General features: G+C 36.4%; 1 protein-coding gene across 2 annotated transcripts; it reads left to right on the forward strand.

The window, feature by feature from the left end:
• The first annotated feature begins 5,074 nt into the window (after positions 1-5,074).
• Positions 5,075-13,569, forward strand: LOC113707681 (U3 snoRNP-associated protein-like EMB2271). 2 transcript variants are annotated; one of them, XM_027229968.2, is made up of 8 exons: positions 5,075-5,698; positions 6,257-6,599; positions 7,174-7,398; positions 9,752-9,974; positions 10,188-10,363; positions 11,628-11,693; positions 12,747-12,834; positions 13,356-13,569. In XM_027229968.2, the coding sequence occupies exons 1-7, from the start codon at positions 5,214-5,216 to the stop codon at positions 12,822-12,824; spliced, it is 1,596 nt and encodes a 531-aa protein (XP_027085769.2). In that variant the 5' UTR covers positions 5,075-5,213; the 3' UTR covers positions 12,825-12,834; positions 13,356-13,569. The 2 variants fall into 2 exon arrangements, with proteins under 2 accessions (XP_027085769.2, XP_027085767.2); XM_027229966.2 differs by lacking the exon at positions 13,356-13,569 and having other exon boundaries at positions 12,747-12,996.
• Positions 13,570-14,618: the final 1,049 nt, after the last annotated feature.

Consider the following 14,618-nt stretch of genomic DNA (forward strand, 5'->3'; position numbering starts at 1 on the left):
TGTTTATGGGATTGAAATTCTCCAATTTGGACTTTGTCGATATCTGCAAATTGTTGAAAAACGCATTTTGTTCCATGCATCCTAATCACTTGACAGGTATCACCAACAAAACTTAGTGCACATAACAATTGGCTAACATCGATTAGTCACTAGTCCCAGTCCCAAAACTATTTGCATATGAAACGTCTTCATCCACTTTCCGTCACATTTAATTGTAAACTTCCACTGAAATTCCTTGAATGTGACTACATGATGGTGCTAACTAGACAAAATTGTAGTTAGCAAAACATGTGTTGTCAATATACTTGAACACGTGACTCCCATATTTGAATGGCCCGCACTGCCTCTATTTTTTTTTAAGTTTCTCCTTTACAAAACAACAATCACCAAAAGAGAAGAGAAAAAAAAAGTTTTTTTTCTTTTTTTTTTTAAGTTGCACCTTGTGTTGGCACCTGTTATTCAAGGCAAATTGATACACTCTCCCTTTTTTTTTAGTTTGCACACAAAGCTGCATCTTCGACTCAATCGTGGCTGTGATTTCACCATTAAGAATTTTATCACTTGGAGTACTTAGGTAATTTACCTATTCCATGGCTTTTATTTCTCGTCAATGCCAATTTTTTTTTTTTACACAATGTGAAGGGAAGATCCCTCGTCACAAACATATATGGTGGACATTTAATTTGAAAAAGGTGCAACCGCAAACTCCCACGAGAGCCTATCATGGCTTGAGGAGTACATGAACAAGGTGCGACCAAGATTTGAAGAAGGCGCAACCGCAAACTCCCACGAGAGCCATATTATGGCTTGAGAAGTACACAAAGGAGGTGCGACCAATATTTGAAGAAGACGCAACCGTAAACTCCCACGTGATTCATTATTTGACAATGAAACATCAGTTTCTTCATGAACTTCCTTTTTTGATTTCGAAATTATCGATTTCTCCCCTTTTTCACTTGAAAATTCGGGGTACTGGATTTCAACCATAGATAGAGGTTGCTCAGACTTATCCTTCACATTGTGTCTTTTGATATAAAATTTGGCATCCGCGATATACATTTCCGCCTCAGTGAAAGGATTATCATCGGCTTTCACACTTCTTGCCACCCCATTTCGGTAGTACTTGAAACATTGATGAAGAGTTGAAGGTACAACTCCATTTTCATGAATCCAGGGCCTTCCCAACTGTACATTGTATGTTATTTTAGCATCTATTACGTACAACAGTGCTCTGGACGACATGTCATCAATGACTAACTCCAATTTTAGTAATCCAAGAGCTCTTTGCCCTCCTTGATTGAAACCTTGAATCATCAGTCGGCTATTGGAGAGTTCATCAACAGAGATGCCAAGGTCTTTCAGAGTTTTTAATGGAAGAATATTGACTGCGAAATCTCCATCTATCAAAATTCTATTCACTTTTTACTCCCTTGCATAACCAGTCACAAACAAAGGATGATTATGCGGTGTTGACCCAAGTAACAAGTTTTCACTAGTGAAAGTGATACTTGTGACATTCACCTCTTTGTTATCGGTAATCGCACGGACTATCTCACAGGGAGATTTGCGAGTATTATCCTTTTGTTCTTCAATATGATCTGCTCGCGTTGTGTGACTTGTAACTACATCAATATCAAACAATTCTTTAAGCATGAATTTCTTTAAAGTGACAGGTGTTCGCGACTTTTACTTGAAGACTCGACCTCCTTGAAGATTACGATAGTTATTACTTTTCTTTACGTCCTTCTCTTTCCCCTTCCAGATCACTATACTTCTTGTTAAGGGCTTGTTTGCCTTACTAGATGGACAATATTTTCTCCTCATTCTTCATGTGACTGGAGTCCATCCTTCATCATCCACATCAGGCTGTAACGCCTTTTCATTTTCATATGCATGTTTCTGAAGAGTTTAAAGAGCAGTTTATTGTTTGATTTCTATAGGGTCAAGTGATCCAAATTGAATTATTGGCAAAACAGGTACCATGACCCTTTTATCTTCCATGGACTGCAGGGAATCAATGGACGTTGGATTCACACTTGCCTTGTCTTTTTCAAGGAGAATTTTTTTCTTGTCTCGCCAACTCCATTACTTTGTCTTTGAAAACAAAGCATTTCTGAATGGGATGCCCAACCAGTCAGTGATACTTACAAAAATTTGGATTCTCAGTGTTTCTGGCCTCATCAGGTCGCTTCATCTTAGGAAGTTTGATCAAGTTTATACTTAACAGATCGTCAAACATACCAGAGACATCAGAATCGAGGAAATGGTACTCCTTGTCTTGCATCTCCTTGAGAGTCGGTTTCCTCTTTCCTTGCTCTTGATGCTCATTGATCTTTCTGTCTTCTCTTCTGGCAGTTTTGGAAACAAGCTTAAAAGGTGTTATACTTGTAGCCATAGCCTCTTTCTTTTCACTTTTGATCGGTGGCTTGCCCCCTTTCCTCATGTCTTGTCTCTCTTTGACCTTGTGAGGGTCAGGAACTGGCGATTCTTGTCTATCAAGATTAATCTCCAACTTATGGACTTTTGTGGATAATTCATCAAATGTTTCTGGTTGCACACCTTGCAAGATGTATCTGAATCCCCAGTGCATGCCTTAAATGCACATCTCGATCGCGGAAGATTCAAAAATTTGATCTTTGCAATTTAAATTTAGATTCCTCCAGCGGTCGATAAAATCAATAACAAGTTCATTCTCCCATTGACGTGTATTAGAGAGTTCAGTCATGCTGACAGTTCTCTTTGTGCTATAGAAGCAACTGAGAAATTTATGCTCTAACTGCTCCCAACTATCAATGGTTCCAGACTCCAAATCTGTATACCAATCAAACGCATTTTTCTTCAACGAACGAACAAACTGCTTAACGAGCAAGTCACAATCAGTGCCTGCATTGTTACAAGTTTCCACGAAGTATGCAATATGTTGTTTAGGGTTGCCCTTGCCATCAAATTATTGAAATTTTGGAGGTTGATATCTCATAGGCATCTTCAAACTTTCCACTCTAGCAGTGTAAGGTTTGGTGCAACCAATATATGACTTGGCACTTCCACCTATCTTGTCCTTGATTGTGCCTTCGATAAATTCTTTCAGATTATTAATATGAATGGTGCCATCACGGGAGATTGAAAATTCTTTCATGGCTTGTGACTTCGCATCCTCTTTCTCCTTCTCCCTTGATTATGAGTCACCTTCATCTTGTACTTTGAATTTTTGTTTGGACATACTAAGGCTATTTTCGCCTATATTTTTTACCATAGCCATTAATTTGACTATCTTGGCATCTTGACCTTGTGCATACACTATTAACCTTTCGACAATTTTGGTTAGATTCGAAATCTGATCTTTCACAGTGGTGGTGTTGGACATCATGATGGGCATTACCAAAGAGGCAGTCGAATCACTTGGGCTATTAATGGATTCATCATGGGCTCCTTTCTTGTTGAAAAACATCTCGAGGTTTGTTTCTTCAGTCACAACGTTCGCCTTAGCTTTCTCTGCTAACTTTTTGGCCTTGCTCCTTGTCAGAGGTGCAGTATATTGCATCTCTTGAGTTGTTGGAGCATCAACAATTAAGCCTTGAAGAGAAAAGTTCACCTTCTTGAACTCCATCGAATTTTGAAACTAGTAAGTTCTTGGAAGAAAAGAGATGAGAGGCAGAGATGGTCCCACCGAGCGTGCCAAAAACTGGTAAGTTCTTGTCTTTTATTTTAGGCAACGAAATTTGTGCATACAAATTTCGTTGCCTAAAATAAAAGACAAAAAAACTTGCACAAATATCAAATGTATTGAATTAAATAATAAGGGGTTACAATCTCTGAAAGTTCCAGAATCGAAGAATTTAATCCCCTGATTCTTTTTTTCAAATGAGTTTAATCGAAGGGTCCAAAAAGCTTATTCTCCGATCGAAAAGGGGTTTGCTACAATTTCGGCGTAGAAAACGATTGATTTGATGGTGGTGTCAAACAATTAGAACTTTAAGTCTTCGGCACCCATAGCAGGAGGATTTGTTTGAATTGATTTGGACTTGGATTTGAGGAAGAAAACTCTTGAAAGAATTTGATAGAGTTTCTCCGAAAGTTTGGAATTTTTTTTATATTTTTGTCTTGAGGGAAGAGCTTTATTTATAATCAAAATATGTAGGCTAAGTTTTCAAGAAAACTTTCCAGAATCTTCCTGCATTTTGAGTAACTTGTAACTCAAGAAACCCACTTAATTTGGGCTCAAACAATGGGCCAATCTAAATAGTCCCTTGTGAACTAATTAATTAATTAATTCACTTCACTTTGAATGGGCATTACAAATTTAATTTGATTTAATAGCCCATTTAATATTGACCCAATTTGCTAGTCCAAAACATGATGGACTTCTATAATTTAATTTAATTTAGTCAAGATCGATTTAATTTAAATAAATCTTGACTAAATAAATTAAATAAATTTTCTTTGTCTACAAATGTCTTTTGTGATTTTTTAAACTTTCATTTTTATCCTCACAAAAACTAAATTTTATCCTAACTATCCAATTATATATAACTAATATAATTTTCATTGCAACTACCAATAGGTTTAAATATCCAAACTTTTTATTATAAAAAATATTTAATTATCAAGATAACTATCAATTGATATAATTACCAAGATAACTATCAATTCATTAATAAAAATTTCAAAAAAATTAATTTATTCTTAAATTGCACATATATAGGTGTATCTTTAGCACTAGTACATACACATGCCTGTGCATAAAATCTTTTTAGAATTAATTACAAATTCTTTATTGGGCCGAACTAGTATATTTGTCCAAGAAAGAAAAGACAGCACAGGGCTGGGCAAACTCTGTCATCCAATGGGCAGATCACAAGCGTTAGAAATTCCCAAGCCCAAATCCAAACTCAACCCAAACTTAAGGCCTCAACTCTTAGTCCAACTGTCATTTTGCTTGCAATTTTCTTTTCGCCTTTACTACGCCACAGCATCTAGTCCTTCGGCTTCCAGTAGAATCACCACCCCTTCTCAAAACGGTGCCGTATAAGTACAATCCCTTCAGCAGCTCTTAAACCCTAAAGGGTCTAAAAACCTTAAACCTCTTCAGTGTGTGTTAGTGTGTGAGACAGAAAAGGGATAAAGCTTTTTTTTTTTTCTTTTATTCCCAATAATCTGAAGAGTTTTTGAGGTTTGTTTTTTTCCTTGGAAAGGCTGAAGCGATAGATTGAAGAATGAAGAACAGGGAAATGAAAAAGAGGCCTTCAGCTCAAAAGGGTCGGACTTTTAACAGTAAAAACAAGAGGATTTCAATCAATCAAGACCCATTTTTTGATGCAGAGGAGAAAGGGTCGAAGCGGCGGCGGAAAATGGAAGAAGACAATGATGAAGATATAGAGAGCAGCAGCGGCGAGGATGAGGAGGATGATGGTGATGAAGGAGGAGGATTTGGGTCTGGAAGGAAAGGGGGAGAAGGAGAAGAAGATGAAGAAGAAGAAGAGGAGACGGCGGGGGAGATGAAGTTGAGACTGTCCAAGGATTTGTTGAAGCTTATGACTGAAGCAGAAAAAGAAGAGCAGGAAGAAGAAGAAGAAGGGAGTGGGGATGACGAGAAAAGAAGAGTTGAGAGAGAAGGCCAAAGGGATTCGCGGGTCCTGAAGATTTTGCAGCAGCAGCAGTTGGAGGAGAGTGGCCGTCTCCGAAGAGCCATTGCTTCTAGGTATTGCATTAATTATCGTTCTATTGCATTTTTGTTTTGGTTCATGGAGAAATGGGATTATTTAGGGAATCTGTTATTTGAAGTGCTTGTAGTTTTGAAGCTTGTATATTGTAAAAGGTTTTAATTTTTGCCGCATTAGTGGTGTTAAATATGATTGATCAAGCAATTGAGTTGTTGCAGCAAGCGATGTATGGACTGTGGAAACTTGGTGGCGAGTCACATATTTTAAAGCTATGCCTTATGTTCTTAATTTGGTTTCAATAAACATATGTGCTATTCTGGCTATTCAAAAGGAATATGACAAAACAAAACAGGAGGCAAGATTTGTCCTGTTAGTGATACAATTATCACTAGTTATTCTTTTTTAGTTTGATTAAAAAAATAAGTGCATGGAACCTTGCTTTTAAATTCAACTGTATTGTCTCGGTGATTTCTTGAAGAGGATTTTTCATTCTTGCAAGGATTCCTTGATCTTTCATGTGCTTTTTAAGTTCTGGAAGTTGCTTTTATATATATAGAAAGGAGCAAATCTGAAGATAACTGTATTGATTGATCTAGGGTGCAAAAACCAGAAACAAGTGATGGATTTCGAGTCTTGGTAAAGCACCGGCAGTCTGTTACTGCTGTTGCTTTGTCTGAGGATGACTTAAGGGGATTCTCAGCTTCCAAGGATGGTAGTATTCTGCACTGGGATGTAGATAGTGGAAAGACTGAAAAGTACACTTGGCCAACTGATGAAGTACTCAAGGCTCATGGTGCAAAGGACCCACAAGGTCAGGCAACAAAGCATAGCAAACATGTTTTGGCATTAGCTGTCAGTTCTGATGGTCGATACTTGGCAAGTGGAGGATTGGATCGTCATGTTCATTTGTGGGACATTCGAACTCGGCAGCATCTTCAGGTATTACGAGAAATCCAGGAGTTACGTAAGTCAAATTTAGCTTGAGCTTAGAAAATATCTGGCTGATAAGCAGAGAAAAGAATGAGATTAGAAAGATATCTCTTTGGTGAACTTGAATTTTTCTGATTATATTGAGTTTTGGATTGCTGATACTACAGAAGTATGCATAGTGGAAATTTTATCACCCACCTTGAAGTATATTGATTTTATTTCATTTGGAGAAGGATGTCTAGAATTTGTCATTGGTATCATTTTACCTATCCTTTGTAGTAAGTATCTTTAGAAAAGCACATAAGTTCATGTAATTCTGTATGATAGCAGATGTTGTTAATTTATTTATGTTAAATTCAGTTTAATATTATTTTCATTTTATTTTATGTAGTGTTTCACTTTGCCTACAGATGACTTTATTATCATTATCCCGTTTTCTGCTTGAAAATATGCAGTTAACGATAACACTTAATCTTTCTGGGCTTACCATCCTATATTCCTTCCCTCTGATGGTAACTAACAGTGCTGCAATGTTTGTGTACACTTCATTACATCTTAAACTTTCTGTTAATATGGCTTTCAGGCCTTTCCCGGCCACAAAGGGCCAGTGTCATGCTTGACATTCAGGCAAGGAACTTCAGAACTATTTTCTGGTTCATTTGATCGGGCTGTCAAAATCTGGAATGTGGAAGATAGAGCTTATATAAGCACATTATTTGGTCACCAGAGTGAAGTTGTAACAATTGACTGCCTAAGAGTTGAACGAGTCCTGACGGTTGGGCGTGATCGTACCATGCATCTTTGGAAGGTATTAACTGATCAGCTACAATTCTAAATGAACTAGTGTTAGTTTTCGACTTGAACTGTAGCAACTAGTTTTTGTTCTAAGAATTTTCAAAATAATTGGAAACTAAGACGATATACTCATAGATGGAGCTTTTTTTTTTTTTTTTTTTTAATTTTTAAAATTTTTAATTTGTAGATGGGCGTTATAGCAACAGAAACTTTTATTTGTTGAATTGGTGTAATAACGCGATCTTGGTTTGTAAATGTGGTTTTCTTTAATAAGTCATGACATAGGAGTGTTTTCTTGCTTCTTGTCAGTGGGTGGGCTTTTATGTAGCTAGGCTGTGCATCTTAGTTTCTTTTTTTCTTACATCTTCTCCCTTGCTGTTGTGTCCAAACTTTTGATGCAATCACACACACAAAGTCCCGGGGGTTACTTCTTTCCTCTCTTTGGAAACCTTCATGAACCGTAAAGAGCATCCCATGAGTACAAAGGGGAGAAAGCAATTACTTTGTATTTTTCAGCATTTTTTTTCCTTGTCCGTTGAGAATTTCTTTGAGGTGCCTCTCGTATAGGTGAATGCCCTTTATAGCATGGAGGTGGATGAACTTCTGCATTTGTAAGTGTAAAAATTGGGGAAAGAAAGAGTTAGAAATTTTAGTTGGGAATTGACTGATTCTGTTATTTTAGTTACTCTTCAATCATAGGTATTTCCCTATGTGTGAAGATATTGCTAAATTGGACAAATTTCTTCCTGCTAGATTTAAATAACTCATTTTAGACTTCAAAATTGATACCAAAAATCTGATTCAGTTTTACCAATCAGAGGGGCATATGACAGGGATTCCTTGTAACTAGGACATAAAACGAAGTTGTTTAAATGGCAAAAGGTGCAATATGTAAATAACTCAGATGATATATCAAGACTACTACTATTGGTTTAATCTTTCTTCTTCATTGTCATGGGGTGGTAAAAAATTGATAAAGCAGCTAACAAGATCTTTGATAGTGTACTAGCATGAGCTAGTTAGTTATCTTCTCTTTCTGCTGTCAATGAGATTTTTTTCCCCTTATCTGTGATTGCCTTTCTGGTGCTAGAACTAAGATCTCTATGGACGAACTTTATTGAGAGAAAGAAATTTGGACCTGTAAAGGAGAGAGTTCTACTCTGATCATAGAGGAGGTTATGCTGCACTACATGCATATGAATTCCATGATGTTTTGCATTATGATATTAGTACGACTGCAAGTGGAACATGTTCAAAGATACGGTAAATTGTAAGAGCAGTTGCATTGAAATTCAATTTGAAAAGAATTGCATGACAAACAACTTGTAGGTGGCCGATTTTGTTGTACCATACTCATTAGATTTTGATTTTTTTTCAATGTTTTGGTTTGTTTCATCATAACAAACAAGCTGAAGTAAAAAGGTCTCTGAGTTTGCGGTTCTGTATTTGTATCTGATTATTATTATTATTATTATTATTATTTGGTCTTTTCAGAATGACAAGGAGAGAGTTATAAAACCTCTCCACATTAGGCTCTATTTACAGGAGCACAATTTAGTGAATGAAATTGCTTAAACCTGATCTTCAGAGCTGTATATTCTCGTTTTTCTTATCTTTGTGGCTCCCCTACTGTGCTCCATATCAACTCCACTTGTCCAAAAGTATAATAGAAGAAAGGAATTAAACCTGTTTGGAAGTGCTTAAACCTGTTTTGGAAGCGCTTATTTCTTCAGCTGAATTGTAGCTTGAATTGTTATCAAGTTTGCTATCACCATGGGGTGCCCTGGACCTTTCTCCGGAAGTCTCTTTGGCCATTTCCCATGAGATTGGATAAAGTTCTAGTAGAGAAGTTTTTTTCAATTTTGCGCTTTTAGGTCTCTTGCATGAATTGTTTTCAAGTTTGATTCCCATGAGACAGGACAGAGTTCTTGTAAAGAAGTTTTATCCAATTTTGTGCTTCTAGGTCTCTTGCTCTTCTGTCTGGAATGAATGCTATATGCTGGCAATTTAACACTACTCTATTTTCTTGTTTTGGCTTTTAAATCTCAAGAGGTCTATCTGATATGTGCCATTTTTGTCAATAATCTTGTAATACTTTTTTCTTTTTCACTGCTCGCATCTTTAATTCTGTTCATCATCCCCAAATTCTTTTCAAGTGTAATTGTGAATTATAACTACTACTAGTGGGATATTCTTTCCAAGTATAATCCTGCAAGAAGTTTGGCTTTAAAATACATTACTCTGGCTATGATTGAATCCTTCATGGTAATTTTCCTTGACCGTACAATAAGCTTTCTTCTTTGGCTTTAAAATCATGGTAATTTTCCTTGACCTTACAATAAGCTTTCTTGTACTATGCAAAATAGGTTCCTGAGGAAACACAGTTGATATTTCGAGCTCCTGCCTCATCCCTAGAGTGCTGTTGTTTTATAAGCAATCAAGAATTCTTGTCAGGCTCTGATGATGGTAGTATTGAACATTGGAACGTATTAAGAAAGAAGCCTGTCCATATTGTAAAAAATGCTCATGCCTTAGTTTCATCGAGCCAGTTTGAACCGGAAAATGGTGGACTACCAAATGGCTACATAGGTATACTTGCAATCCTTCTCTTGCAATTCACATGTACCTTTTCTTTTTCTTGTGTCATTATCTTAAGTTGGTCTTAGTAGTAACTCTTTTTGCCTTCATTCTGGTAGCAGTAATTACATGTGGTAACTTGAAGGAATTGTTATTAGCCTCTTTATCACGTGTGCTGAGAAATATGAGCCTTAATTTGATCCATTTTCTTCGCTTTATCCTCAGAAAATGGTGATCAAAGCCCACAGAATCTTTCTCCTCTAGCACGTTCTTGGATAAGTTCGATATGTATATGTAGAAGCAGTGATCTAGCTGCATCAGGAGCTGGAAATGGTTCAGTTCATCTTTGGACGATTCAAAGTGAATCCCACGGAATCAGTCCTTTGTTTCAGCTCCCTCTAGTAAGCTTTGCATTTTACAGATGTCTTTTCTATCTTGTTCCCATAGCAATTGCTGCTGCTCTTCCGTTTTTGTGTAGTTAGAATTTTTTCTGTTCTAGACTGTATATCTGGCTGATTTTGTACAGTAGTGTTATCTATTTAATTCTAAGGTTAGAGTACCTATTTAATTACATATTCTCTGGTTACATTAGTCGACAATGCCCTTTTCCCTCATAATGGAGCAAAGTAGTTTGACTTTTCATTCTGATATGTGTTAGTTTATCTCAGGGGGTGGTCGTTCTCATTTGACTAAAATAAGTGGATTCTAGCCTTTCTCAACCTAAAAGTTGTTGGTCTTGTTTGTTCTTAATTTATATTTTTTCAGGATGGTGTGGCTCTATAATGTTCTTGAAAAGTGCCCTGTGTAGGTATTTTTCAAAGTTTTCAAGACAAAAACATTTTGAGTTCTCCAAACAGATCTCTCCAGGAGTAAACCATATAGTTAGTAAGACCTGGAGCAAATGAGACAAAGGTCTATAACAGGATTTCTGAGACTTTGGTGGAGTTTGATAACTTATTTGGTCATCCTGTGCTTCAGTTTTCCCCAAAAAGATGAGGCCTCCCATCCTGATTTTCAACCGAAATAGGTAGTTTCTCGCGCGAACCAATCTACCTTTATGCATATTACAGTTGCGAAGTGTTTATATGAAAAAACACTAATGCAGTTATTGCCTATTGATGGTGTCCAATGCGCTTGCTTGTTGATAGTGTCCAATGCTCCTAGTGTGTGTCCAATGCTCCTGGCCTTAAAGAACATTTTTTTCCCTTTTTCCAAAAATGATTTAACTCAAAAGATTATCAGTGGCGGTTAGATAACTGCTTTTGCTTGGCTGGATATCCCTGAATTGTCCAACCTCTGCTTTTTACATCCCTGAACTCCCAAAGCATCTGCCAAGCTTGTCTTGACAAATGATCCTTATCTGTCTCTGAATTCAAAATAAACATTCCAGCTTTTGTGAGATATGTTATCAACCGGTCTTTGATATTCCGATCCAAAAGGCTTGTCTATTAGATGACTTAACCATAGTTGATTAGTTAATTTATGCGTGGGGAATCTCAGGATTTAGTGCTTCATGATGTGTTTCCTGCCTTGTTTTCTCTGATTAAACATATTGCTTTGATATGACAAATTTTTTAGTGATTTACTGCAAAAGTTTTACTTCTTGTGGGATGAGTAATATCAAGGTCTCCTGCTTTAGTTTTCTAAAGCTATGTGCTGTTGTAGGTTGGATTTGTAAATTCTCTAGCTTTTGCCAAATCTGGGCGCTTCCTGGTTGCTGGTGTTGGACAGGTACGTTTTTTCCCTGTTTCACTCTCAATAGTTTCGGATTCAAATTTCCTTATCATTTATGAAATAGTCTTCATGCTGTAAAAATGTCTGTTTGAAGTAATTTGATTGCTAATCTAATATAGAACGTGCTTGGCTTCCTCTTATGAGTTTAAGGCAAACACATTATTGTGGTTGGTGGAAAAGGCCACTGCCTGATCAATGATCAAAATTTGTTGGTGAATTGTTTTGTTTCTCTCTCTACTTAATAGATAGGTTATGTCCTCATCTGCAGATGATTGAGCCTGAATGACCTTGAATCAAGAAGATTGGAGAGTTGGATTTTTGTTCTACAATGGTTGTTATGATGTATAATATATCATGTTTCTCTATCTGCATATGCACAAATACAAGTTATAAGCTAGGGATCCGTTTCATTTGGAGGATGACCATGATCATAGTCAGACAGAAGAAGTTCCATAAGAATGACAATAAAAATCCCATTAGTGTTAAAGAGTTCTATGAGAAAAAAGATAAAAAATCAGAATTATGCTTGAAGCCTGAAGAGGTTATTTATGAACATAAAAGGGGTTGGGATAATGCAGTATCATTAGTTCCAGAATACCGTAAAATCAGAAGATTGACTTGGGATCTTGGCACTCATGGTTTCTTTCTCAACTGTTTCAATAAGCTTCTGCTTACTGTTAGGGAGAAACACGTCGAGAGACCCCACCGAAGAGCCCAATATGTAAGTCAGGAACCCAACTCTGACCCAAAAGCTTAAGCTATTAGGTCTCGGGCCCTTACTTACATATTAACCGCTCTTTCTCTATCTCCCTCTCGGACCAATGTGTGACTAACCCTTTACTCATGAACCTAACACTTACTTTGTGCATGAAATAGATGCTTTATTCTTATTTGAGTTTAGATGATATTTGTTGTGACCAAAGTGACTGGGAACTAACTTAGTTTCACTTGGAAATATTTTTTCACTATTGTCATGGCCTCATTTTAGTATTTACTTGCTGAATGGTAAAAGCACCATCAGTATAACATGGAAGCATTTGTATTGTGTAGGAGCCCCGCTTGGGAAGATGGGATCGTATTCCTGTAGCTCGGAATGGTGTGGCTGTGCATTCTTTGAAACTCTCATGAGAAAAGCAAGGCACGTTATATTATTCTTAATTTTAACTAACATAGAGGAAGAATACAATGTGTGGACATGTCCATGTTTTAACATTCATGATATGAATGAGCATTTTTGTAGCAGCAATCAATTTTGACTTTTATTTCCCAAAAAAATGAAAGGAAATTTGTTTCTTCTTCATGATTCTTCTTGTCGAGGAAAAAGGAAATTTGCAGCAACATCATTGCTGATCCTAAATTGGTGTGACACCCGAGATGAATCATCGGCTAAAGTTATGGCCATGATGCATAGCAAGAATGAGTTTGTATAACTACTGACTTTGACGAAGCATTCCTCACTATTATGTTTGAAATATATCTGCCATTTTCCTTGATCAATGCCTATTGTGTTTGTGCCTAATTAGATTGAAGATATTTGCTTATGCCGGAACACTTGATGGGTTACCATGTTTGCTTGATTCTTTCTTTTTGTGCATACCATGTCTGTTTTTCCCTGCCATCAGTACACAAGGCACATATGTGACTGTCAGTACTCAGCAGGTGAAGAACAAGATGAACTCGCTCCCAAGGAAAATTGGAGTTTGTCTGACTATATGATTGTTCACTCGAGATTCCTCCTTTTTTTTTTTTTTGGCAAAAAAGTGAAACAAATTTCTCCTTGTAGGGTACTAAAACTTTTTGGATGTGTAGCTATTTGTCAGCATCAGGCAAATATGGATACTTCTTTTTCGTTATATTCACCTGATCTGCAAAATTAGTTGTTTATATGGATATACTCGTTATAATCCTATAGAAAAAAAAGCACTTCTTGTAAACAGCTTATTGTTTTCTAGTCAATGATATTTTTTAATTCTTGTAAATATATATTGACTGACATCTAGTAATCCTTTTGAGTACTTTTTGAGGATAACAGTTCTCTCATTTGGAATTTTGTACTGTCTTGCATCTATAGTAAAGACTCAGGAACTGAATGTCTGGTTTGAGCAAAGAAATCAATTATGTTAATGCTGATAATCCAAGTATCATAAATTGCACATAATGTGTATGAAGTTAGACATTATATTTGTCTCCTCAGGATAAATAATGAAACACTTCATGCCATTTGTGCTACCACAAATTTCATCCCTTTATAAATTACCTAAAAGATTTATTAAATAGCAATTTGGCAATATGATCCAGCGACTCTGTTTCAGTGCATTTCTAACTGGTAGTGTTTGTTTATGCTTTCTATTTTTCTCTATTGTGAAAGGACTTTTAGTCCTTTCATATTCAAAGTCATAAAGATTTTGTGTGATATATGGGACTTATCAATAGGTGAATGCCATTGCTAACATTTGAATGCTGATCTAGGCAATCTAGCTTCTGTGTATAATTTCAGTATCTCATTCATAAAGTGGTTCTTTATATTCTCTTATAGCATGAAAAAACATTGTTGCATTGTATGTATCCATTTGAAGTCCTAGGGCATAATTGGGGTCCAACTGTTGAATCTCTTTGAAAAGGTACAAAAATGTTTTTTTTTTGTTTTTTGTTTTTGAAAGCTTTAAGAAGTTTTTTCTGTGCAAGTTTTGAACTATCCGCATAGGGATTCATGAAAACATTGCTTATTCCATTGCATTGTATTCAAAGGCTCTCAAAAAATCAAAACTACCCACTTCAAGTCACTGCAACCTTAGAACTTCATTAATCCACTAAAAATAGAGGCAAGGCAACGTATACAACTTCAACATGAACATAGAAAAGAGGAAGCACATGACCATCTCCAATTGAAGCTCTAATGCATTGAGCAAAACCTGGTTAACT

Source organism: Coffea arabica, chromosome 9c (assembly GCF_036785885.1).
Source record: "Coffea arabica cultivar ET-39 chromosome 9c, Coffea Arabica ET-39 HiFi, whole genome shotgun sequence".
In the NCBI taxonomy this organism is placed as follows: domain Eukaryota; kingdom Viridiplantae; phylum Streptophyta; class Magnoliopsida; order Gentianales; family Rubiaceae; genus Coffea; species Coffea arabica.